A 27,589-nucleotide genomic window follows, 5' to 3' on the forward strand; every position below is an offset into this window, starting at 1 on the left:
AGCATCAAGGTAGGGCCGAAAAGACTCTCGGCCGTAGCCATCTACCGGAAAGGAACAGTAATGGTACATGTCAGCAGCACTGCTCGATCTGACCAAGGATGGATCAGAGCACCAAAATTCCAAACCGACTTCAAAAGCTCAAAAAAAGTTGATGACATGTAGATCTACTTTTCACTTGGGCAGTTCTCCAGCCAACCGCGCAGGCATGCAGAGACGCACCACGTCGACTGTCCCTGCAGAGTCCCCCTCCGGCGTTCTCCCGAGCAACTGGTCTTCGCTGGCCGTCACACCTTGCTGCGCACCGTACGTGGCCGGACCGACGCTACCTCGCGCTGTCCCCATTTGCGCCTCCGTTGCTCGCTGCCGTTGAACGTCGAGACAACCCGGCCGAGCGTGGCGAAAGCAGAAATGAGAGTCCTAGGAGGAAGAAGTATTGTTTTCTCTTTTCCATGTTGACCTCTTACATGTGCATGCATGGACACCTTGGTATGGGGATACTCATGCACAAGTACATGTATTTTGTTGTACTTATGGCCACTTGAAACTTGCAAGTACGAAAAAGGCACAATTTCCCGAACTTTGAGGCTCCATAAGTAGAACAAAGTGAATATATATCCCCGGGTGCCAAAGCATATTATTATGAGGATTTTACGAGCATAATGCGAGAATCCATGAAAGCATAATTCCTTGATTTCGGGAGCATAATTCCTTGATTTCGCGAGCATAATCCGCCGGAGCTTACTGATATGCGCAACACGCGTACATCTACCACTGACTACCGGTATGGCGGCAGTTTTACTATGCACCGTACATAGCGCATGCACTCTTGACCTACCCGATCCGCGCTTGCGTAGAAGCCAGGCTTCTACGCGCGACAGGCTTATAATGCATTTGACCCGTTTGATTTTCAGGCTTCTATCCGCGATGTGCTTGTATGCAAACCCGGCTTTTATCCGCGACTTTACCTTATTCACTTTTTTGTACTTATGGAGCCTCAAAGTTCGGAAAATTGTGCCTTTTTCGTACTGGCAACTCCGGGGCCGGCACGTGATCACTGATTTGTAGTATTGCTGCACTCAGGCCGCACGCGTGTGTTGTCCAAGCGAGTACTGTTCATCAGATGCATAATATGTGCGTGCGTCCATGGATGCGTGCTCGTTCTCTGAGGTGAACAGAATCAACCCATAGTTCTTCTGAAGATGTTAATGGATCTGGCAAAGAAATCGATAGAATTCTCCTAAGTTGAAATCGGATGGTGAGTCAATTTAATAATTATGGAAGAAAAGGAAAACTGTTGTCCACTGTTGGTGGACAGTAAGTCATAACTCGTACGAATAGATGACTTGCACAAAGATTGTCTGGGTTCGAGACGGGGCAAGTGGACCTTCTGACTCTGCACTTCCCCACCTTTTGAGTTCGTGACTTTCGAAGTTTCGCATTTTGCCTGACGAACACTGAGCTAGTTTTTTGGCTAGAGAGTAGAGTTGTTTTGATTCGACTTGTATCGTCATGCCGAAGCGCTGCTGCGCTCCTGAATGAACTACCAGACGAGAGATGGAACTGAGGCTCCCATTCCATACGTTCCTTTCTGAGCCGGCCGGGCGGGAGGCAGAAAATATTATTTTAGTATCATTGGTGTAGGCTGCAACAAGCACGTCGTTGTCCTGAAGTGTGACTACTTCCCCGCAGTGGAAGCGAAGTGAAGCACAACGAAAGTTTGTGGACGTCTGAGAAAGAACTCGATTCCCTTTCAATCGGCTGCACTAGCTCCAGAGCGACCCTCTCCTGAGGACAGACTGCGGAGAGGCCAGGAACCTGCCGAGTGACGAGTGGAAGCCTAAACCATGAAAATAAAGGGTGGAAGGACTGAGTATGAGAGCCAGATGGCCTTTAGTAGTACTTCAAGTAGTATCTGAGTTGAAGGAGAGAACAAGTGTGCTGGAGAAACGCTGCGAAGTCCTCAGGCCTGATGTGTACTAGCTACTGTTGAAGTCTCACTTGTTCCGATATGAACATTCCATCAGCCCTTACTCTGAGCAGCTGTGTCTAGACTTGGAGCTAGGCCAGAGACATAGCATTGTAAACCTTACTGAAGCCATATGTATCCGATGCCTGGCTCTAGTGAGAAAGCAGTTTGGCGCAGGCTCGCAAACTATGATTGAATCAGGGAGTGGTGGAAAGTCACATTATACCTCTTCATGATTACCTGGTAATGACGACGATGCGGCTCCGGCTGGGTCTCATGGGAAAGTAACTTGCATACCTGTTTAGTTGCAACGAGGCAACGGTACCCCATGTACTAAAGACATGATTGAACTACATTTCATTTCCTCCTGGGAGAATGTGGAGCAAATAATGCCAGAGTGTGTCTGATACACATCACAGTCTGCTGAGTATGTTCATTATTGTGGACGTAACATAACTGCGCTGTGAGGTACCTTCTGCGTTGGACCTACAGTTGAGCCACTACTCTTCTTACAAATTCCGCACAACGGTGAAAGGATTTGTTGGAGCATCATCAAACAGTGCATTCGCCTTCATCATACACTGGCTTCGTTGCCCACAGTAATTCACATCTAGACGGGGCGCTGGGACGATACGGAAGGAGCGGCGGGAACCATTGGAGTGCTCATGATGCTGGTTAGCGGAGACGGATGTGAGTGTCAGGAACGGGAACGCAACCGCACTACTGTACAGATCAGGAAGCGATGGAAGAGTTGAATCTGTTCAGCCTTCCATGCCATGTACAGGGACACAAGCGTAAAAATGGCTACATTTCGAATGTGAACTGGTGATGACATTGTGTGGCGACGAACACAACTGCAACTGTTCAAATTTCAGCATTTCGAACATTATGCTTCCCACCGAATGGCTCACATGACGGAGTTGGACATTACCAGGCTAGGATTATCATTTGCTGTATTTATGGATAGTCCTTGAGTTTTCAGATGAAGTGCTTTATCTTTTACCTGTCGTTCCTTTAGTGTGGCACAATATCCATGGCTGCTTTCTTGTCTTCATAACAGACTGGTATAATCAGCATGATTCTGCTTTATTAGAGAAGAAATAAAAATTTCCTTTCAGAAAGGAAGCCCAGAAACGTCAACCCCCGTGGACTGTGCTTTATGACTCTCGTCCATCGACGTTAACCGTCGCAATAACTGCTGCATGTATGCTGTGCTGTGCGAACCGTACAAGATTTTAACAGCTCACCCACGCCTTCCCAACAGGCTCCTATATCCCGTACCGATAGCGTTACATTGAATATGAACTAGGCTAGCACAGTTATCCTTCGTTCTTTTGATGGCGGCGGGTAGCATGGAACTTGACGTGTTCTTGGGATCCTCGTGCAACACTTGCTGTTCCCGGATGCCATATTCATTGATTGGGTGCATCGAGGTTGCTTCTATGCTCACTGTTGTTTAGTAAGACAATTTTTTTATAACTATTTCACCGAAGAATATGGCAAGAGTATTTTGGGTTGGTTTGAACGCCTGGCTTCTCTTCACATAATATACAGTCATGTACTTCCACTAACCCTACAAGTGCACATGACTCATGAGCTGCTGAAGACAGTGACGGTACTGATCATGTACATGTACATCATGTACATGCCGTGCACCGTTCATTCATGCTGACAAAAAAAGTACACTACAGATGGTGCCCGCAGTGTAGCCTGGGTGCACAGGGTGCACTTGCCCCGTCTCACTCGCGGCTCGGATCTTTGTGCAAGTCATCTATTAGCATTGTTGTCCTTCTCCTTTTCTTCCATAATTCCCCTAAAATTCCCAGTTTGGAGGCGGTGAAAAACGTTTGAGAACTTTTGATAGAAGGAAGTGTCTACTTGATTGTGTGGATTTGCGTCATTGCATGTGAAGGTATAGATTGCAAAACGATAGTATTACCAAAATATTCCGGGAATAATGAGCGCACTCCTATCACTTGCTACACTGTCCAACAGGGAGTACTCCTGGCTGCTGTCCATTCATGAAGACAAGAGTCGTAACCCCATGGCTAGGCATATGCGGATAACGCCGGCAGAAAAATTGGCAGAATTCGGTACTTTTTCTGGTAAGTTTCATGCATGTTTGATATGTGGATAAAGAAATGGAGCAGAATTCGAGGAATTGCCCGCCTTAAGGTGGCAGACTACCCAAAAATTCGCTGAAAAATCGAATTTGTAAATTCATATTGAGTGCTACGTCCGTTGAAAGAGCATGAATAGCTGCAAATTCTCTGAAAATTGTGTCCCGATCTGACCGGCCGTTCAAGAGTTATGGCCGAAAATGTGCCCTTAAGTAAAAAAATCAGGTTTTTGAGCCACGTATTGGGCTGCACGGCGGCGGGCGAAGCCCGCCGCCGTGCAGCAGGACTTTTGCCAGCACCCTCGTGACGTTGCAGATATGTGGCTTGATTATTGTAGTTGACGTTGATTTAGTGACTTTGGCAAGTTTGAGTCGTGTCAAGAAGTCAGGTAGGATTCAGTACTAGGCAGTAGTGAAACGTGAGTGGTAGTCTTTGCCGGTTTCTGAGGGTATCCTGGATTTGGTGTGCAGCGCTGTGGAAATGGCTCGCTGTGGAGGTCCCAGCACTGGATGTTGTATCAAAGGTACGACCTCGTAGCACGTGCTAAACCTAAAAAAATCAAAAATTGACTTGGGTCTGTGGGAGTGTGTGAGAGAACGCCCACTCGTTCCGTTGTGACAGATTCCAGGGCCTCGTTGAGGGGCCCTACCCCATCACCCATGGCTGCTTCTGGACTTGTTCTAGGTTTGAGTCCCGCGCACGAACAGAATGAGCACGAAAATGTGAAAAAATTGTAAATGCATTTGTTTGGCTCCTGGGTGGCTCGCACTAGGCCTTGGCGGATAATGCTCGAAAAGGTGGCAGATTCTGCTTTTTTTGCACCGGAATTGGCAGAACCATACAAACCTTATGGCGGGCAATTCCTCGAATTCTGCTCCATTTCTTTATCCACATACCAAACATGCATGAAACTTACCAGAAAAAGTACCGAATTCTGCCAATTTTTCTGCCGGCATTATCCGCCAAGGCCTAGCTCGCACACCGTGGCACTATGCCGGAAATTTGAGTTTTTCCGGCCTGGAAAGCCTGTCAGTGAGGCACAAGAACTTGTAAATCATGTCCTGAGGGCCAGCATAGTGGCAGAAGTGTGTGGTCAAAATTTCACTCAAATCCATTGAGAAACACCAAAGTTACGGTCAACTGAATGCCATATGAAATTTATGGGTAGGCTGCCCCCTTAAGGTTTGTATGGTTCTGCCAATTTCACTGCTTTTCGAGCAGAATCTGCCACCTTTTTCGAGCATTATCTGCAAATGCCGACCCATGGTCCTGGCTATGTGTACAATGTGCTCTCGTACTCTTGATAAAAAGAATGATGATATTCTTGCCGTTTTGGCCATATACGTATAAAATGGGTCGAACCGTTTGAGTTTATCAGATTTTTTGCAATCCCCTATGGAATGCTCTTCCTCTTCCAACAATTTTATGAGTGCAATAAAGAAAATGAGAGATGCAGACATGGCCAGACAACAACGAGTTTAAGATTTTTTTTAAAGAATTTTATCATTCAAAATCGATTTTTCGCGTTCCGCTCTTCAGTGAACAGTGCCAGAACTGACTGTAAGGTCACATGATACGAAAAGAACATTATATCTGCATGGCTGCATCTCTCATTTTCTTCATTGCACTTATAAAAATTAATTGCTTTCTCCACGCCGACTCTTCTTCTAACGACAGTAATAACAACCGGTATCAGATTTTCCGAAGTACATGTATAATGTATATGTCTCAAAAAAGCAAGAATAGGAAGTTTCGACCAGGTTTTGCCCCACAAGCACGGGATTGGGGAAAGCGACATGTACCATAAACCATGCAAGCCCAGGCCGTTTCACTCCACTTGCAACAGCACTGCACAGTATGACTGTGGAGTTCAAACCCCAGTTGAGGTACCTTTCAAGTTACTCATTTTTATTTCAAATTTCGCGGCACTGCAAAGTGTGCTATAAAAGCAACAGAATCAACAAAATCAAGTTCCCGTATTTAGTACGGGAGCTCACCAGAATCAGACTAGAGATCATCTTTGATGAATGGACTAAAGGAAGCCCGGGCTCAGGTCACCATATTCACGTCAGCGCGGTGGCTCATAAGGAGTCGTACGGACCCTGGCTAGGCTTTCCCCAAATCTGCCCGTTTTTTCGCCTATTCAGCTTTTCCCTCGATTGTTCGAAAATCGGCTTCAAAATTGGAATAATACGGCTAAAAGAATTGTTCGCATATTGGCTTCAAAATTGGTGAGATGTTGGAAATACAGCTCTGCTAGATAGAACTGGCCACAACTGTACGTTGTAGTGTAGTATTTTGCTAGTAACAATCTCCCTAATGGCTAATGTTTGTTGGAGAGGAGGTCAAAGGACACAAGTCACACGACCTCAACGCACTAGTACTACAAGCACTGAAGTAGAGAGCTTAGGTGGTCATCCTTGCAGCAACATCATTCGTTCGTAGAGGCACTTTGCTACAACATTTGATAGATTTTCGGCGATTCTCAAGGGAACCATTCAAAATCGGCGAAAAGCTGAGCGATTTTTCCATGTCTCGTTTTCGGCGGATTATTCGGCCGGCCGATTTGGGGAAAGCCTAACCCTGACGTAGTAAACTACCAGTGCAGTTTTACTACTATTGCCTAGCATGTCAGGGTATAGAATATGTCATATTGTTTACAGTGTGTTGAACCATCGCTGGTTGGTACAGACACCGCATCTTGCTACAGTCAACTTTGCTAGAACCGACTGCGGATATAACGTGAATAACGACAGGATCTCCATGCCCAGAGCAAAGTCCCATCTAATTGTGATACATATAATTATACATCTCTTTTTATAAATTAAACCTTGGCTCTCCATCTGAGTCCATAATAATGAGACTTTGGGTACAAGGACAATTCGCGAATAATGACACTTTTCTGATGTCCCGCTGAGTATCGTTATACGCAAAGTTGACTGTACACTCCCTGTGCGGCCGCGTGGTTCAAATTACATGGACAGGTCCTAGCCCCCCCCCCCCCCCATCCTCATCATCTTTTGATCTCGTGATCTTTTGGCATTTGTTCCTTCCTGTTCCCCGTCAACCCTATTCTCATTGATATTGTTCTAACTGTGTGAGATGCAGAAAAGGCGAGTCATATCTCTCTTCTCCGGACATGGAAATCACGGACACCTCGGTCTACCGAGCACCCTGTTAGTTGTCATGACTACTAATGCTGTATAAGTAGTTTTAAAAATGCCAATTTCAAAACTGTTACTATGGGCACTACCTGGTACTGTCGTGGACATGGAAATCCGGCCGCACGTCTAGCGGCCCCAGGCCATGCAGCCGTGTGAAGCGGTACACACATCCATGTACATGGATTTCTATGTCCACGACAATAGAATTACCCTCCAACAGGTCGTGAGGATCAGCTTCCAGGACCACCTTTTCAAATAATTATTACTTTGGCACAATTAAAGCTCGTGCAGGTAACGCCATTCCTCTCGAATTATACAATATAGGCCACGGGATGGATTCGTGTCCAATGCGTTTGGAGAAAATATACATGTGCCCTGGTAGTCTGCCATGTTCTATTTCTCTGCATTTCCCCGGGGCCGGAAGGGCGTGACACTTGTAAAAAAGTATTACCCTACCAACATGCCCCCCCCCCCCTCCCCCCTGTATTCCAGGTCTGCTCAAGGACCTTACACCCTACAACAGTTGTAGGTGTGGGATTCCGGAATATATCGCTATAGAGGCTTATATACTGTCTTGGAACTGGAAATCCAGTCGATTGACCGAGGCCGGCGCCCTCAGAATGTTACGTTGCATGCAGTGCACAATCGTGTTTATCCGGTGCGACCAGCAGCGCATACTAGTAATCATGATAATGCATGCGTGTGCTGCATACCTACGACTGCATGGCCAGCGCCCTGTGGCCGCTAGACGTGCGACCGGATTTCCATGTCCACGACAGTACATATCATGCAGTAGCGCCAGTGTAATCCAATCTGACATGCATGCGCCCACTATGATGCCTGCCAAAGTCCCGCCAGCATAACCCATTCCTACATGCACGCACAGGCACTGCACATTCTCAGTCGTCTACTAGTATTCCTGCGAGTTGCCATGCTGGTTGTACTGATGACAATGGTCACGTGACATGACAATGGTTGCATGGCATAATTGGCATTACAATGGTCACGTGACATAACAATGGTCACATGACATGACAATGGTCACATGACATGACAATGGTCACATGATATAACAAGTATCAACACCGGTAGATTATCACCATCATCATCATGATCATCAAAAGTCCATAGCTCTAAGACCGGCATACCCCGGGGTGCCAAAGAACAAGACGTGTAAGCGACACTATAGAAAACATAGCAGTAAAAACATTCCAACGGCCGATGCAATGGACGGCATGCACTGAGCACTATATTCAAGCGCTATCTGAGCACTATTCGAGCGCTATCTGAGCACTATTTGAGCGAGTGAATATGATGCAGAGTAGCACACGGGCGAGCGTGGAGTTCATTGAAAGACAACACACTTCTGAAGTATTATGCTGGCAATGCACAGAGGTAACGACAGGCTGCTGTCCGTTCACATTCGACAAGTTTTATACGGCTTATGCACAGCAGGCAAAGAGCATACTGCATCAACAAACAGCAGCAATGATAGACATGCAAGGCAAGCGGCATTGAGAGATCAGAAAAAATACAGAAAAAAGAAGCCTCCAAGAGGCTACGCACCTTCCCGGTGGGGATGGGACCGCCATACACGTACATCGCATTCGAAGCTGGCGGAAACCATCCGCCGTGGACAGCCGCGTGACGGCTCATTCCTAGAAGAACAGAGCTTTATAAAAAAAATACAACGGTTGTCTCAAAGACTGAAACCATGATGTGTTCTAAAACATGCATAATAATAGGTACAGTTTGCATGTCACTCATGGAAGGATCCATGGTATTTGTCAATGAAATCCAGGCAGAAGAGCCAACAAAAGGCATCATGCATGAATTACAATATTTTTTTAAACGGAAATGGTTGTTCAGATGCCAGGGCAATGTTGCGGCATCATAGAAAGAAATGTATGGGGACACAATAAGACAGTCATGTAGTCAGGATATACGCTAGGCAAAAAAAACATACACAAAAATTATTTTTGATCGACTGAGGCCCAGCCAGTCTGCTGCGATAACATTTTAATTGTCCGAGGCAAGTTCAGTATGTTGAATATGCGCCTACACCAGTGTCTCTGGTGCAGTGGAGCCCATCATAGGCTCATTGCATGCATGGCATACTGCATACCATTACCAGCGCCAACGGGTGGAGGACACTGGAAATCTCCGAAGAAATGTCCCATTGCCATGGGAAGTCTTTTACAAGAGCTTTTCTCTCCGTGTGGCTCTGATTACTCAAGTCTGTGGCTACGACCAAGAATAGTCTTTTGTTTTCACGTTTTCTGTTTTTCTTGAATCAAGGATATTCTTTTTTCTTGTTTTCTGTTTTCTTCGATCAATTGTACCCGAGTATTACTTACAGTGATACTGGTGTCAAGCGTGTTTGTAGAGCGGAACACTAGTTCAAGGGACCTTCGGTATACTGTCATGGTGATGAGCACATTACAAACGTCAGCGTTTGTAATGCTCACAGTAGCTTCGCTTGCCGGCCCAGTGCAAGCGAAGCCGGAACGGGCACCGGCCGACCTATGCCGTCGCGGTTCACTAAGTACATGGTCCACGCCTCGCTCTGCCCGAGCGCATACGTCCCTCCACCACCTCCTTCGGCGCCGCCACCTTTCTTTCTTCCCCGCCGCTTGCTCGATGATCCAGAGACGCCACCCACAACACATTTTGCAATCCTTCTTGCTTGGACTTGTGCTTGCAGATACTCCCAGAACTGAGGTTGGAAGAAGGTACGGAGCTCTGTAGTTTGACGGGCATAACAAAGGTAGACAATAACGCAATCTCATTACTAGTACATTGGAAAAGTTTTGGAAATCAAAGTTTGAGGCAACAATAATAGAACCCAGCCGGAAAAGATTACGAAAACGTCCGTTCATCCGAAGGTTATACTATAACTAAATTCCCAAGTTTCTGTATTCCTGAAACGGATTGAACATTCCGGCCATGCTGTACATGACTGCTGTATGGCAGTACGGGCGCATGTTTGTCGTGCAGTACAGTGCTCAACGACAGCAATGACCATCCAGCACCCTATAGTCCATTCATCCAAACAAGTCGTGGCCACGGGCTTTTAAAGCCTACATCTGGCCGGAATTGAGGTTCAAAACCTGCTTTAACCCTTTGGAGTCCATAGCTTTTTTTGCTTCCTCGGAATTTGTGGCAGTGACGAAAATGCGCACTCAATTTCTAACATAACTTTGGTTCTACTTCACCGATTTTGGAGTTCTTGGGCTCGTTGGAAAGCTCTTAATGAGAGAAATACAATGAGCCCAAATTCGCCAAGAGCAATACTCATTGGCCGCCACAACGCGCTCCAAACGCGAGTCCAGCTTCAGATCTGAGACTAAATTAGTCCCCTGTAGCCATTTCACTGAATCTAGCTCGGAACTGTTCAATTTTTTCGAGTAGAAGCTTACCTAGTACCTTGCCCTGACTTCGCGCCTTGCCGGTCCTGGCACGTGCCGCGTGTCATGAAGCTGGGGAAATCCCTTTTTTTCACGCACTGCTGACTTGCAGCACGCAGCGCAGAAAATTCAAAATGTTCCGTCGCTTGCCGCTCACTCAAACTTCATAGGAGAGACTTCGGACCTGTTCGAGGCGATAGCTGAGAGTTTTCTCTACCACCTAGACCCTTTTGATTGTTGGATTTGGCCGAGAACCGAAAGTTTGATTGCACCCACATGCATATGCACATGCATACATCCATGGTTCGAAATCGAACCATGGACGCCAAATTGCAAAGGGTTAAATCTGGGTTGCAATAAATAATTGAAGAGCTGAGATGCAAAACCGATAAGCATCAAATTTGAGAGAATCAGAATCTCAGCTCAGTGTAAGCAAATGATCTAGGGGCAATAGCAGACAAAATTCACATTCTAGATCTGACTAGAATCATTTCCAAACTGGAACCCAAATATGGATTTAGATACAAACCGCACATAAATGAATTCGTTTTTGGCCATCCAGAAAGTGATGAAATGGATTTAGTGGGTTTCGCATTCCAGCTCTTCAATTGCACAGAACATCAAAAGATTAGGGTGCCTGTGTTTTGGATGAATGGACTGTAGGAGCATGGGCAGGAACATGGGCAGGAGAAAGGGAACTTGGGGCTTCCTCTTTTGCATGGGTTGCGATCATTCCTTCTCAGGTCGTCGGAATAATAGACAAATCTTCCTCTCTTAGGCAAATGTTTGCTCACAGGATCTCTGACAACTCTCTGACTAACTTGGCTGTTCCTACATGCAGCTCACACCAGCAACTGGACACTTGACTGACTCGTGACTGCCGTCCGCAGAACATGAGGAGCACGTCGAACCTTCCAGTAGCTAGGCAAACCCTCATGAAAGCACCACTCCCTGCTCAATAAGCAGTGTTTCCGGGAATTCACCCCTCATCAGTTGAGCTTGAGTAGGCTAATGAAATTCCATCACATGACGGGCATGTTCATGTTTGAGAAGCCCATTTTCAGCCTTCCATGGGAATTTGCAGGGAACGGCGCTTTCTTCCAGGTTTGCTAAGCTAATATATAAGGGTCGATGGACTTTTCATGTGCTCCAGTTGGCAGTCGTCAACCAGTCAAGTCGGCAGGAGAAGCGCGAGCTCCCATGCAGGGAGCAACACGCACGTTTTCTTCTGTCATAATGCCTTAAGGGGAAGTCTGGTCTAAATCCAAGTGTCATCACTTGTAGGGTTCTGTGCGCTGTGCCAAATGGTGTTGGTCCGAGGAAGCTTCGACATTCTGATCCTGCTATGTCACAATTGAATTTGTGCACCTCCACCAAATTGGGAGGAGTGCACCCTACTGGATAGGCATTTCTACGGAAGATTTCATTCGAAATTTCATCTCGTTCTCATGCTCAAAGAAGCACGGACGACAATGGACTTCGCAGAACCTGTAGTCTTCAGGGCCCAGAATCCAATGGTAATGGTCCGAGAAGGCTGCGATGCATCTTTCATTCCTTACTCCTGCGAGTTATCTGTCACCACACATCGGAGTGCAAGCTTGATACAGTTTTAGGTCTCACTTTGTTAGGTTCATTTCTTTACATAGGATTAGTTACTTTCATATTTGAGCCGCGCCAAGCTAAAAAGTGGCTTCGTGTTTTGCCAACAAATCGAGAAAATCAACAAAACGTCACAGTTGGCAAAATTCTACTCGAGCGCGATCGCGAAAATATTCACTTTCAAGTAATTTAGTTTGCAAGCGGATGAAGAGAGAAGCCTTTTTATGTTTGAGCAACACTTCTTCAGTGTTCCCTCTTTCATCGTTGTGGGGATTCCTCAGCGCTGCCAGAGATCGTAATGGAGCTTCTAGAGAATGTGGAGGTGAGCAGGATGACATTCTGTGTCCGTGTGCGCCCAAACCTACTTGACGAGGAAGAGTCGCTCATTCATAGTGGCTGTGTTTTTTATCATGGCCACGACTAGAGCGGCGAATATAGCTATGGGGAGACGTCTACGAGCCTTCCGACTATCATTCTGACAAGCGGCCTGGTGAGTTGGCTCTTGCTGCGATGTTTCACTTTGTTTTGGCTACCTTCAATTTAGTGTTCATGACGTGGCGTACTGGATTCCAAAATTTCCTCGATTCAAGGAAATAGTGCCACACGACGAAGCGATGCATTGACTCTACCTGCCAGCATATTGTCCCGTGGCGCCTTCTACCAGTATCCTTGGCAAGGAAGGAGAATGACATGGACTAGGACGGACAAAGAACCAGTGCCGCTTGTTAGCGATGTGCAGTCTACTGGACCTATATGTAGGTGCGAGGGCAGTACACCAATGGAGGTAGATCTCTGGCACAGCACTACAAGCTACACTGTGAAAGGATTAATTCATCCTGACATAGGTGATTGGAGAGAGTATGATGGACTGTCTTGGTAAGATGCAACGTTCCCCAACCCAGCGAAAAATATAGTCACAGCATCATGATGAAGGATATGAAAATTCGTCTTGCATGATAAAATGACATGAGTCATGATGAAATGTAGATCTAATAATAGCTATGAAAAGTATGAATGCCGCAGACATCACCACGCAACATGACAATTTGTTCAAGGTTTGGTTTTGTGTGTTTCCAAAATCGATTTTCACGCTCTGATCATCAGTGGAAATACGGAACTAAAGAGATCAAGGGAAAAACAAAGGTTAAAAATCCAAAGAAGTGTGACACATGACGGGTAACTTGTGGTAAGTATTACAAAAAGTGAGAACTAAAATAAAGAGTAAGTGTGACAAACGGGCATGAACAGTGCAGAAACAACTCATGAACACGGGGTGCAAACTCACGAAAATAACCTAAGTGCTAAAACATGTTCTTTTTGCTTACACAAATCGGGCTTATGCGTACCGTGTTCATGAGTTGTTTCTGCACTGTTCATGCCCGTTTGTCACACTTACTCTTTATTTTAGTTCTCACTTTTTGTAATACTTACCACAAGTTACCCGTCATGTGTCACACTTCTTTGGATTTGTAACCTTTGTTTTTCCCTTGATCTCTTTAGTTCCGTATTTCCACTGATGATCAGAGCGTGAAAATCGATTTTGGAAACACACAAAACCAAACCTTGAACAAATTGTCATGTTGCGTGGTGATGTCTGCGGCATTCATACTTTTCATAGCTATTATTAAACTTTTATCTCCACGTAGATTATTTGTAAATGTAGATCTGTTATTTCTTCTTTCTTGGATCTTCTGATTTGAACACAAGTGCTCATTCTTCTTGTATTGCTTGCACACCTGCTAAGCTTTGTCTCCACTTTTTGTCCCATGTTTTCTTGGAGTTTGGGAAGGTCTTGGAATCCTTAGTGACATTGATACCAGCCATTCTGTGACATGTGCACAATGTATGCTTATTTATGGCACATATACATTTCAGATGGGCACCAAAATTTCCATGATGGACGTTGGATATATAGACATCACTTTGGCATGAAAAAAGAAATTTCCAAAAATTATGCCTAAGCCACCTTTTAGCTTGGCTCAGCTCATTCCTCATCAGTACAACATCGCCTCCTGAAGAGTGTTGTACAAAAACTAGTTCAGGATTTTGTTCATTGTTGTTGATCATGAGCTTCCTTTTCACACGAAAGACAAACAAAGAGGAACAACTGTCATTTGTCCCTCTTTCCTTATCCTTCATCCATTTGCTTTCAAATTCAATGAAGCTTTTCATGAATATTGGTTCAGCTCGTTCGGTTCATCAATGTCTGTAGCGACCAAACATCACCCGACATAGCCAAATTTCCGATTTCGCTCAAAGTTGGCTCCTTCTGTCCCTAGGTGGACCTCATTCACCTACTATGACAGTTCGGTTCAGAAACCCTCCGTTCTTTCGATATTGACCAAAATAAAAAATCGATAAAATACGAACTGAAACACCTTCAAACAAGGTACCAGAACGAGGGCTCACTGCTGCTCACAACAACGCAGCTCAGCCAAACCAACTATGTTCGCACACCGATCCAAGTTACCTAGAAATATTAAGCCATCCAAATTACGATTGGCGACTTGCTGAGTCCCTTGAACGAATCGATCAATTCAGCCTCTCCAATGGCGGCCATTACCAAGGCCATCTTCAAGGGCCAGTAGCAGCGGGGTTATGTCCTGAAATTACGGTTAGACCACCACCATAGTCTGCTACAACATGTCCCCAAGTGCCAACAAGTGATAGTCTTGAATAAAGTTATCCACTAAAAATCACTTGGGGGAAAATAGTCAAATTTCGGTCTCTTCGACAACTATGCACTAGCCGAATCCAACCTCGTGGCAGGAAAGCACACAGGAAAGCCTCCATATACCTTTTCGCTACGCTTCCAGCACTGAGACATCATGGGAATAATCTCTGCCCTCGCAGAAACTCGAATGAAGCCGCCCCGAAGCGTCACTTGCTGAACAACAGCCCAACATGACGAGAAAGAAGAACTCCTCCACAACAACAAATCAGCAAAGAGCGCAACAGTAGCGCAAGATGGTCCAAATTTACAGGGCAGTCCTAGCCAGTGCACGTGAGTTTCTCGTGTGCATCGATGCCTCGTCGCACAAGTAGGAAATCATGACCTAGATTCTACGTAGCCCTGGTGTAAGCGACCTCTGTGTTTAGCGACCACCTGCTCTTAACGACCGCTAGTATGCATTGGAGTTGGAAAATCAAGAATTGAAAAACAAGGTTCTCTTTGGGGCACAGCCGCGGCCCTCCTGTACCTGAAAAATTGTGAAAATGCATGATGTAACCGCGCATGCACCAGAAGTACATGGGTTCATGAATTCATGGCAACCTGAGAGAACTGTTGAATTTTTTGATGGGAGCGTGGCACGCATGTGAAACTCATGTGCACTAGCTGCCCAGCACAAGAGATCGTTCTGGCCCAATCTGGGCCATCTTGCACAACTGTTGCAGTCCTTGCCGATTTGTTGTTGTGGAGCAGTTCTTCTTTTTCATCATAGTGGGCTGTTGTTCAGCAAATGACGCTTCGTAGCGGCTTCATTCGAGTTTCTGCGAGAGAAGGGATTGTGCCCTTGATATGTCAGTGATGGTAGCATAGCGACAAGGCATGTGGAGATGCTCTGTGTGTGCTTTCCTGCCATGAAGTTGGATTCGGCTAGTGCATGGCCATTGGAGAGCTCGAAATTTGACTATTTCCCCCAAGTGATTTTTAGTGGATAACTAGTGGATAACTAGTGGATAACTTCATTCAAGACCACTCGTTGGCGCTTGGAGACATGTTGTAGCAGACTATCAGACTATGGTGGTGGTCTACCCCAATTTCAGGACGGAACCCTGCTGCTGCTGGCGCGTGAAGATTGATGGCCTTCGTAATGGCCGCCATTGGAGAGGCTGAATTGATCGATTCACTCGAGGGACTCAGCAAGTCGCCAATCGAAAGTTGGATGAATAAACATTACTAGACAGCCAAACCTCGTTAGGACGAACTTGAAAGGACTGAACAAGTTTGTTTGTCTTCTCGGGAGTTCTTCTTATCCAGATCTGACAAGAAATTGCTATGCATATCACATGGATTGCTCCAAAACCACAAGTTCTCAAGTGTGAAAGGCCTTCTCACTTATGACATTGTATCCATTTCAATGTTGTGTCTCGGCTCCGCCGTAACACTGATGCTGACTCCATAGTATATGCTAAATGCGCTATGGGCGATTTACTGTACACGCTGTCATTTTATGTTATATAATTATGTATATGCCTTTTTGATATGTTGTTGTTGTATACGTTATTTATAGTGGAAATCAAAACAGGCATAATGCCTAATAACATTGGACCCACCATATACGCCGTCTTTTCATGCTATAAATAGTTGGCGGTCTTAGACTTTAGTTATTATATTTGATTGAAGTCAAATATACCGTTAAGAAGAAATAGTTGTTCTCGTGCCGTGTGATTTCCTGACACTTAATTAAGAGAATCAGAGAGTTCACAACATGGATTGTATTTATGTGAACGTGCATGCTGTGGCAAATGTAAAACTTTTTTTTCATAACAAAACCTAGCAACAGGCGAGTACAGTGTGCAATGAATTCATAACAGCATTACATCCGCCTTGTGACATATTTGGCCAGCACAAGAGGCCTCGACTATTGGGGAAAAACTTCAGCCAGTGTATCCACGGGGACCGAAAGTTCGTACTACACACTGATTTTGTTCAAATCACGCTTGAAATTAGTTCGTCTTCATGAAAGTTCACCGTACAGAGTTATCCATAAACGAATAATGTTGACTTGATATGATGCCTGGCCAACCATAGGATTGGCCCTAGTTTGTACTAAAAAAAAGTTCACCTTATCAGTGTTCGTACTAATGAGGTTTGACTGTAGTTGGTTTGGCCGCGCTCCGTTGTTGTGAGCAGCAGTGACTGACCCCTCGTTTGTGTACCATATTTCAGTGCGTATTTTAGTCTCTTTTTTTCCCCACTATCCAAGGAACCAAACTGGATCAAACTGTCATAGTGGGCGAACAAGGTCCACTCAGGCCGGATAAAATGAGCCAACTTTGAGCGAAATCGGAAATTTGGCCATGTCGGGTGATGTTCGGTCGTTAGACATTGACGGGGGGGGGGGGGGGCAGTTCACCCTAAAATGAAAACTCCACAACTTGTAGCAAAAAATGCACTGATTCCAATGGTGAAGCGTGTATAACTCGGGAGCGACTGCTCCGATCAACCTGGGACTTTCACCATTGGAATCAGTGCATTTTTCGCTACGGGTTGTGTCGTTTTCATATTAGGATGAACTTCCCCTAATTACCCTTGCCTTTACATGCCTTTGCTGTCAAAGCTAAATATGGTAAGATATCTGGGGAAAAAAACCTCTGAAGTACTTGGGCCATATCACATCACGTCCTAACAGCTGAAACTAATTTTGGAACTGTCTCACTCATCCATGAAATTGAGCACCTGCTGCCTTCCCATACCCCACACATGTAATTGGTAACAAGCACCAAGGAGTGTCTGAACGATTTTAAAGAAATACTCAACTTACTGGCCAGGGCAATTTCCTTCAATTTCTGACGCTGCACACAACACCATAACAATGATATGAAATGATGATTAGCAAAATGAGATATCAAGTAGGCATTGAATTCTATCAGGCAGCTCTTTTGATCACAAAGACCTAATTAGCCAAGTTCAGAAAATGAATGGCTGGAAGGTATAGATAATCACTTATGAATAATTGAATATCCATAACAACTCATTTGATATGTGCTGAGCTGCGTTGAGGGTGTCACTGTACAATGTCACTTATTTGCATTCGCTGCCACAACTGATACACGTCACAATTCCTCAATGCTCTCCAGCCCCAATGCAGCGTTTTCTTTCCACTTGCAAACACCTCTATCCCTGAACATGCTCACAGCTGCATGACAAGAATAAAGTACTCCCAATATTTCGTCCAAGAATAGTATCAAGTGTGGAAATGCTCAAGTTGAGATGTATGTATGAGACAATCCAGTTCTCTCAGGCCATCCACAATTCGTCGACACCAGAAGCCGAAGACAGGAGCACGTCGATAATCAAAGCGCTACTCAAGAAAAATGACAATCCACGAACCGCGATAAAGGCAGCAAGGCAAGTAGCCAAGGAGACGTGACAATGCCAAGATCATCGCCCGGCTCAACGGCAACATTAGCATCACAACAAACATAGACACGACCCGGAGTTCAAGTCAGTCATCAAGCTGGCCTTTATCAGCGACTCACTTGCCGCTAGTGTCTCACGACGTGTTCGTAAGTTCAGTCTGCAAGTTCATGTTGTCTTTGGGTCTGGTCCTTCTTTGAAAGGATTTGTTCCGGTCCCATTGTCTACTGGTGCACGTGCGTCCTCGTGAGAAGCAGCGAGCTGCAGTGAAGAGAGGAATAGGTCGGCCAATGGAGTGTTGTGCATGCGATACAAGTGTGGCGAATAGCCAGTGTTTAGTCAAAGGTTTCGTCAATTCTATGTCTTGCACGTTGTGCGCAGAATTGTTGGTGAGACCGAGTGGCCGGTGAGAGACTGATTTGCTGAGCACTACTGAGAGACAAGGACGATGGTAGGGAAGGCTCCCTGGGGTTTTCCCTATCGTACGAGGTCATGTGCTATTTTGGACACTCAAATTAAATAGCACCCTATTACGTTGTTTTGTAAAAAAAAAAATTTTTCTTGCTTTTCTATTGGCACACTTATACTTTACCACTACCACACACACCTGAGGGCCTAGAGTTGAAGCGTGTGGCCACAACTTGACCTGATCGAAGGCGTCTTTTTCTACTGCTTTTACAATGCGAGCAAATACGGAGGATTAGCAAGACGAAATTCGCGTTCGCGTTCGCAAACATTTTTCAGTTCGCGAACTGGATTGCGAACTTTCGCATTTTTCGTTCGGAAAAGTAGTTGGAACACGAATCGCGGATTCGTGTCAGGGCAGTCATAAATTTACCACGCTGTACTGTCTGTACACAATGTACGGCGTGTCAACGACATGATGCATGTGCGAATTCTGTTTGCTAATCCTTCTCATAACGCGAATTCTGTCACTGAGTTCGACTTTCCTTGGAGAGCGAATGCGAACGCGAATTTCGTCTTGCTAATCCTCCGTATTATTGGACAACTAAATGAAATAGCATCTAGCAGCAGTCTGCAATGGTGTGGACAAGTAAAACTTGCACAGGACATGAAAATGGGGTAAGGCTATGCCTATGAGACCGGCTGATATGAGTTCTGATGACAGGCCGTTCACAGCAAGCTTTTCAAGGCCTTTCAATGTGACACACAATTTAAAGGGTCACTCAAGGGTTTTCATGGACGTCATATTCAGGAACAACAGAGGAGAGCACTCCAGTGGGGTGCATCTCCTTCTCATTTTTCGCAAAGAGTGAAGGGCTAGCGCGGTAACTAGCCGCTGCGTCCTTCTTTGTTAGGAAGTGTTAACTGGTGCCAGGTGAGTGGCACGCTCGCACTGCTAAAAGAGATTTCTCCTGACCAGAACTCCTCCACAAACGCACGGGCTGAGAAGACGAGGAAACTCTTCCAGGCGGATTCGAGGTGGAAGACGTAGTCTCCGGGGTTGATGGAAGGGATACAACATCCCCATGTCGACATTCTCTCCGTCGTGCGACGTAGGGTCGACGGAACCCTCCATTATTTACTATTTAATCGAAATTTTCAAAAATACTCAATACATTACCTAAGAATAGTAAAGAAAACGCCCAGAAAGAAACGGCTTTCGCCGCGAAAAAAAAGGAAAGAAGAAACTTGAGGACCACACGAAGCTACTCTTGTCAAAGATTTGTCCACCAAGGAAAGGACAACGACTCAGGAGGACTCTACTTCCACATTTAACTGATTTGTCCAAAAATTGCGAATCACGTCGTACCCAGCATCAAGAATTTTCGACGTCTTCCAACGTTCTGCCCTTCCACCAGGCAAAGATTCTCAGCAGGGAGGGCTCGCTACCATCAAGGAAACTACCTGAAGCCATCGAGATGCGGAAACGTAAACCAGCAGTCAATTGCGATAATGGCTGGGGCATAATTGATGAAGACCTCACTGGATCGTCACTGGATACTGACAGGCATCTTTTATCACCTGGCACATCACACACGCACCCCCACCCCCACACACATCGCACTTGCACATGTTTTTTTTATTTATTTATTTATTTTATTTATTTATTTTTTACTATGTTCACATTCCCAGCTCGAAAATAATAAAGAAAGACAATGATACTGAGACTAGGACGAACGTGACAACTATTGAGCAGGGGCTGCACCGAGACGCAGCAGTGATGGTGGGGCATTCATGGCTCTGTCGACCTGAGGTCTCGGCATCACGGCCAAAAACACGCACCAAAAACAAAAGATAGAGCTGTACGAGTCAGCAAAATGAAAAGAAAGGAAGGGTTAACACCAGCGAGTGTGCGGGAGAAACTGTGAGACTATTAACAAATTACAAGGGCTGTTACTGAGAGGAGCATCATCATGGCTGATCATGGCGAGTCGGTTTTCTGAGCCAGTTGTGGTGCATAGATAGGGATAGAGGAGAACGACGAGAGCATCATCATAGCGAGTCGACTGCCCAGAGCCAGTTTGTGCTTCGCAGATGGCGATAAACATTAGTTTTGAATGCTTGTATTCCCTTGCTGTGGGGAGGCTGGGACAGAAGAGCGGCGGGGGGGAGTTCCAGTCACTAATACTGCAGTGTGGGAACGAGTGCTTTAATGCCAGCGGGACAGATGCAAGCAGCTGGTGTTGGAGCTGGTGGTCATGGCCAATGACGCTACCATGCTCGCTGCGAGTTCTGGGGCTGGATGAGGGGAAATGGCGCGGTGGCAAAACAGAGAGTAGCTGCGGAGGGCCAGGCAGGTAATGCAGCTTGTATAGGCAGGCAAGCGAGGCAACAGTACGACGGATGGCCAGGCTAGGTAATAGTGCAACTGGACAGATGATTCGCAGAGCACAGCGTTGGATATGATTCAGGCGTTGCAGGTAGCTGGGCGGAGCACCTATCCAGATGAGGGGGGCATACTCCATAACTGGTCGAACAAATGCCTTGTATACTGTGGTGCGGCCGGCTGGAGAGAGAATGTGCGCTGCACGGCGCAGGAAGCCCAGGCGTTGTTTGGCTCGAGTGGCAACCTTCCGGAGATGAGTACTGAATGACAGCTTCGAGTCAAAGGTCACTCCAAGTAAAGAGAGAGCCTTCTCCTCAAGAACAGGAGTGCCGCCGAAGACAATGCGAGGCAAATTGATGGGGGTTCTGCGGAGAGTGGCGGTCATGGCTTGGGACTTCGACGGTTCGAAGGAGATGCGCCATCTGTAGCCCCACTGATGCAAGCGATCAACAGAAGTCTGGAGGCTCAATGCTGCGTCGGCTGGGGATGTGTCGAGGGATATCAGGCTATACAAGGTAGTATCGTCGGCGTACGCCTCCAGGTGGGCTCCGGGTGACAGGGTCTCTGAGGCGTCGTTCACGTAAATCAGGAAGAGTGTAGGGCCGAGTATGCTCCCATGTCATATACACACATCTCAACTTGAGCATTTCCACACTTGACACTATTCTAGGATGTGTCGTAATTTTTCTCTTCTTTTGCTCAGTTGTCTTACGGTACATTTCAAATAAAGACTGTTTGCTTGCTTGACAATTCTAGAACATTCTTTTGCCTTTATATGTCATGCTTGCCTCTCTCTCTCCCCCCCCCCCCCCAACCACACTCCTTATCATGGCCCTGATGATGCCCAATGGGCAAAGTATTGGCAGCACTGTATTCTTGTCCTGCAGCTGGGAGCCTGTGAAGGGTTGGATGTGTTAACAAACTGGTAACAACACAGAGGATTCATAACTTTCCTTTCCTGTGGGGTTGGCGTGGTCCGCACAATGCACTACAGTGCCTGTGAGTGGAATTCATCCTTCTGAAAACCAGTGCTGGGTACTACAAGGCCCTGGCAATGGTACAGCCAGGCTGTGTGTTAGATTGTGCCTCTGCTATATACATATACTTGAAGTACAGTGGGACAATTTTGATCCTAGGCTAACAAACTTGATTGATTTGGCATAACAGTGACAGATTTTAGGGTAAATAAACTAGGGATGAGTTGGGCAGCATTTTCTCCGGGTATCGGGTTCGGGTAGTTCTCCACGGGTAGCACGGGTACTCGATCGGGGAATGTCTCCATGGTAACACCACAATGCACCCCTTCCCTTACACACTGGGTAGACATGCAGAGTATTACATGACATTTTACACGTGCACTGTACATGATGTCATCTGCGACTTCGGGTTTTCGGGTACTATTCTGTACCCGTCTACCCGAGGTCCTCCCGGGTAGCACGGGCACCCGACTACCTGTGCAGTGTGCACAGAACTAAAATAATTGGAACAGTTATCAAAGTTACTTACGTGATACTCCAGCTGCAAAGAGGCCACCATCAAGTATAGAACAACATGTCCCGGTCACATAGCACACAAACACACACGCACGCACGCATGCATGCACACAAATACACACAACAGGAATAAGCAAAAGTGTTGAAAACCAGCAGCCTTAGTGACGTGACGTGACGACGTCCGTTTGTTTCACCGCGTCGTCACTTTATTTTCCATGTATATGAGGCAGCATTAGTGCGAAACTCAAATCAATTGTCTTCTTCATGCACGTGGTTAAATTCTAGCGCCATGTGTATGCATGTCCGACCAGCACTGTCAGTTTTGTCACCACCTTTAGAACTTTTGTCACCATTATCGTTTTTGTGTATGCTCTGAACTTGACAGCAGAAGATCAACACACACCCATATAACATCCCTTCCACTAACAGCCACTCATAATGACCAAGCAGAGCCAAAACGGATAACAAAGAAGCATGACCCATCTCTTGTAGTTACTTACCAAACGCATTTGTGCAGTGTATACTTTGGTCTTTGAAATTCACCGCAGCCCACAATTCAGCCGATGATCCCAGTCAAGGAACACAAACAAAAAGAAGAAGATGGAAGCCATTGGTAAGCCGCAAACCTTACAACACTGCAATCTACATGTATATGTAGATATTCATAGGTTGAGAGAAGGACACAAACGGGAAAAGTCTGAAGAAACAATTGACTGTCACCACCAAGACTTGAACCAGGGACCTTTGCTTGAGGCCAGCGATGCTCTAACCACTGAGCTTGGTGTAGCGGTCATCTCAGTTCGAAACATGTAGATATGCTTGTGATATAGTTCTAGTCTTAGACAAAGAAATCGAACCCGTCGGCTAAAACCAGCGCCAAAGCCCTTACTGCCCCTACAGTCCTCGTAGAGGTTATTGGACCGTGCATGATGTAATGGAAATGGAAACACTGTGGTACTTTTGAATAGTTTGGTTGCATTTCTTTGGCCACGACTGTACATACAGTGTTCTACTAAAGAAACCAAACACTAGCATTCACTAATATAACGACCTTGGATACATGTGTGCATTACGCAATAAAAATCAACAAGGTGCCCATATCAGCACTTTTATCATGTAGATCTCTCACAGATCAAGAAAAACATAGGCAGACTGAAATAGTCCAAGACTAAGCAAATTCCACCCAGGCACTTACAGAACCAGATGAGTACACAATACCATAGCATGAAACACACAGAGTGGTGATCGAATATTCGGTCTTCTGCGTAAGATCGGTAGCATGCATAAGATAACATGGAGCACCCACTATAGTTCTATGTCTGGGAAAGCAAAGAGAACAGCTCTGAAAGGTCCTGGCTCCAATATGGCACTTACCTTCTTCTTATTGTACATCTGCGTAGTCACCACATTCAACCATTGAACAAATGTCCACAGGAATATAGCACGCACGCACGCACGCACGCATGCACGCACGCACGCACGCACGCACGCACGCACGCACACACACACACACACACACAGAGGAAAAAGCGAAAGTGAATGAGAACACACACATGTATAAAAGATGCTGGACAGAAACTTGCACTTTCTCATGCCTCACTCTTTGCCTGCCGCGAAGCATCCAACTACTTCGAAATACATAATATACAGCAAATGTCCTGGTCACATTGCAAGCCTGTACTGAAGTGCCAAATCATTCAGGAAGGGATATGCTTATTCATTGTGCACTTACGAAAGGAGACCAACCAAAAAACCCGCTTCAAATCCCTTCATCACGCATGCACACACACACACACGCACGCACGCACACACGCACGCACGCACACACGCACGCACGCACGCACACACACACACACACACAAACACACACACACACACACACGCACACGCACACACACTTGTACGTGTTGCTCATTGCCAAAACTGGTCACGTGAGTCTCCCCGGGAGAGGGGAGAGAAACTCAAAAAGGAATCTTGGAAAGATGACTCAATTGGCTATTGCATCGCCCAACGGCCGAAGACCCTAAGGGGCCGTCCAAGGCTACAAATAGTATTTTCAAAACGAAAACTTCTCGCTTGGAAGTGGGTGGGTTTGAAGGAGTTTCTTTTTGAAAATAACTATTGAATGCGGATGGAGAATGCTCAATTACTTCTGGGTGCCGAAAATTGACATCAATATTTTATTCGAATTCGTTTTACCTGCAGAAAAGATAGGTGGGTGGGTGGGTGCTGAAAAATACTAAAAATTTTCGTTTTGCAAAAACTATTGGTAACCCCGGACGGCCCCTAAGTGGGTGAGGACAAGGTGCCGAAAAGAATTGACGGCATCAGAGTGTCCGTCCCGGGATCCAACTGCAGTTACCCCTGCCCCTGGTGAAGGCAATACTTGCTACGAGTGTGGACAGCTAAATCAGAGTGGATCTCACAAATAAAACACGCACACATACATGTTAGCTGCCCTGGCTAAACAGTCCCCAAGACACTCCCAGAGGATAGGTCCAAGTTATAGTTTCATGGCAGGAAGCCTTATTACAGAGTATTTTAGGATAAATACACCTGTTACACCCTCCCACGCACGCATGCACGCACGCACTCACGTACGCACACACACACACACACACACACACACACGCACAAACACACACACACACACACACACACACACACACACAAAGGAATAAGCAAAAGCGTTCAAAGCTGCAAGTGCCTCGTCATTTCATAATAATTAAACGAAAAGACATGCTTCTTATCAACTTGACACAAGAAGACCATTACACACCCATATCATATCCCTTCCTCTGGCAGCTACTAATTGTGACAAAGCAGAACAAAACAGATATCAAAGAAGCGCGTCACTCTTAGTTACTTACCCGTGATTCATCCACTGAGGTCTGCAAAATTCACCGCAGCCCACAATTTAGCCGATGATGCCAGTCATAGAGCACAAGGAAGAATATGAAAGTCATTGGTAAGCAGCAAACCTTACAACAGCATAATATGCATGCACATGTAGATATGCTTCTGATTTACAGTCGTTGACAAAGGAATGCAGCCTAGAGAGCGTGTGTGGGCAGGCGTGTGTTTACCGCCATATTGTCAGGTGTGTCTTTACCACCATATTTATCCACCATAAGTACAGCTGCAGTGGTGTCTTCAACTTCATTCTCCCGAAACGAAAAGATATGCTTCTTATCAGCTTGACACAAGAAGACCAACACACACCTATATAAGGTCCCTTCCTCCGACAGCTACTAATTGTGACCAAGCAGAATAAAACAGATATCAAAGAACCGCATCACTTCTAGTTACTTACGGTTCTTCTCAATTCTGACCTCTGCAAAATTCACCGCAGGCCACAATTTAGCCAATGATCCCAGTCATGGAACACAAAAAGAAGAAAATGAAAGTCATTGGTAAGCAACAAACCTTACACCACTACAATATGTATATACATGTAGGTATGCCTATGACATCGCCGTGGACAATGAAATCAAACCCGTGAGCCGAAATCAGCGCCAAAGCCCTTAAAGCTCAGAGAGGTTCTTGGACAGTGCATGATGTACAGTAAAACCTGTAACTAAAGACCACCGTGACTAGCGACCAGCCTGGTACTACAGACCACTGTGACTAGCGACCAGTCTGGTACTACAGACCACCCTGACTAGCGACCAGCCTGGTACTACAGACCACCCTGACTAGCGACCAGTCTGGTACTACAGACCACCGTGACTAGCGACCAGCCTGGTACTACAGACCACCGTGACTAGCGACCAGTCTGGTACTACAGACCACCCTGACTAGCGACCAGTCTGGTACTACAGACCACCCTGACTAGCGACCAGTCTGGTACTACAGACCACCCTGACTAGCGACTAGTCTGGTACTACAGACCACCGTGACTAGCGACCAGTCTGGTACTACAGACCACCCTGACTAGCGACCAGTCTGGTACTACAGACCACCCTGACTAGCGACCAGTCTGGTACTACAGACCACCCTGACTAGCGACTAGTCTGGTACTACAGACCACCGTGACTAGCGACCAGTCTGGTACTACAGACCACCGTGACTAGCGACCAGTCTGGTACTACAGACCACCGTGACTAGCGACCAGTCTGGTACTACAGACCACTTCGCCAGGCACGGACAGTCTGACATTCATATTATGGTTATGCCAGGCAACCCTCTAACCAAGGACCACCTGCCACTAAAGATCGATTTCTCTGGCCCCAAGGGGTGGTCGTTAGTCACAGGTTTTACTGTAATTGAAATGGATAGACAGTCAAACCTCGTTAGGACGAACACTGATAAGGCGAACTTTCCATTAATACAAACTAAGGCTAATCCTATGGTTGACCAGGCATCAATGCAAGTCAAAGTTATTCGTTTTCGACAAACTTCTGTACAGCGAACTTTCGCGAAGACGAGCTATTTTCAAGTGTGATTTGAACAAAGTCAGTGTTGTCATATACATGTAGTACGAACTTTCTGTCCACAAGCGTGCGCGTGCACTCGGTTGCCTTTTTTCTTCTTTTTTTTCAATAGTCGAGGCCATATTGTACGTTCAGTGCAAATTGTTTTTAAGCGTAAATAAACTAGGGATGAGTCGAGCAGCATTTTCTCCGGGTATCGGGTTCGGGTAGTTCTCCACGGGTAGCACGGGTCCTCGATCGGGTAATGTCTCCATGGTAACACAACAATGCACCCCTTCCCTTACACACTGGGTAGACATGCGGAGTATTACATGAATTTGTACATGTGCACTGTACATCATGTCATCTGCGACTTCGGGTTTTCGGGTACTATTCTGTACCCGTCTACCCGAGGTCCTCCCGGGTAGCACGGGCACCCGACTACCTGTGCAGTGTGCACACCACTAAAATAAACGAAACAGTTATCAAAGTTACTTACGAGATGCTCTAGCTGCAAAGAGGCCACCATAAGTATAGAACAACATGTCCCGG

General features: G+C 46.0%; 2 protein-coding genes across 3 annotated transcripts in view; both read right to left on the reverse strand.

The window, feature by feature from the left end:
• Positions 1-27,589, reverse strand: part of LOC135820828 (uncharacterized) — a 189,246-nt gene that overhangs the window by 74,444 nt on the left and 87,213 nt on the right. The gene's annotated exons all lie outside the window — the stretch shown is intronic.
• Positions 8,167-27,549, reverse strand: LOC135820832 (uncharacterized). Of its 2 annotated transcripts, none has more exons than XR_010554214.1 (3): positions 27,537-27,549; positions 17,746-17,776; positions 8,167-9,992 (listed from the first exon to the last, which is right to left on the reverse strand). XR_010554214.1 is itself a non-coding variant. In XM_065333872.1 (3 exons), the coding sequence occupies exons 1-3, from the start codon at positions 22,666-22,668 to the stop codon at positions 9,715-9,717; spliced, it is 339 nt and encodes a 112-aa protein (XP_065189944.1). In that variant the 5' UTR covers positions 22,669-23,120; the 3' UTR covers positions 8,167-9,714. The 2 variants fall into 2 exon arrangements, 1 of the variants encoding a protein (XP_065189944.1); XM_065333872.1 differs by lacking the exon at positions 27,537-27,549 and adding an exon at positions 22,639-23,120.

This window comes from Sycon ciliatum, chromosome 7 (assembly GCF_964019385.1).
Source record: "Sycon ciliatum chromosome 7, ocSycCili1.1, whole genome shotgun sequence".
Classification (NCBI taxonomy): Eukaryota; Metazoa; Porifera; class Calcarea; order Leucosolenida; family Sycettidae; genus Sycon; species Sycon ciliatum.

What these genes read in the sequence shown, in the direction of transcription:
- LOC135820832 (XM_065333872.1), bottom strand. Translation starts at nt 22,668, where the DNA reads ATGGTGGCCTCTTTGCAGCTGGAGTATCAC. An exon ending in CTTTGCAGCTGGAGTATCAC is followed by an intron (nt 17,777 to 22,638) that starts GTAAGTAACTTT and finishes TGTTGTGTGCAG; the next exon opens with CGTCAGAAATTGAAGGAAAT. An exon ending in GAAGGAAATTGCCCTGGCCA is followed by an intron (nt 9,993 to 17,745) that starts GTAAGTTGAGTA and finishes GTCAAACTACAG; the next exon opens with AGCTCCGTACCTTCTTCCAA.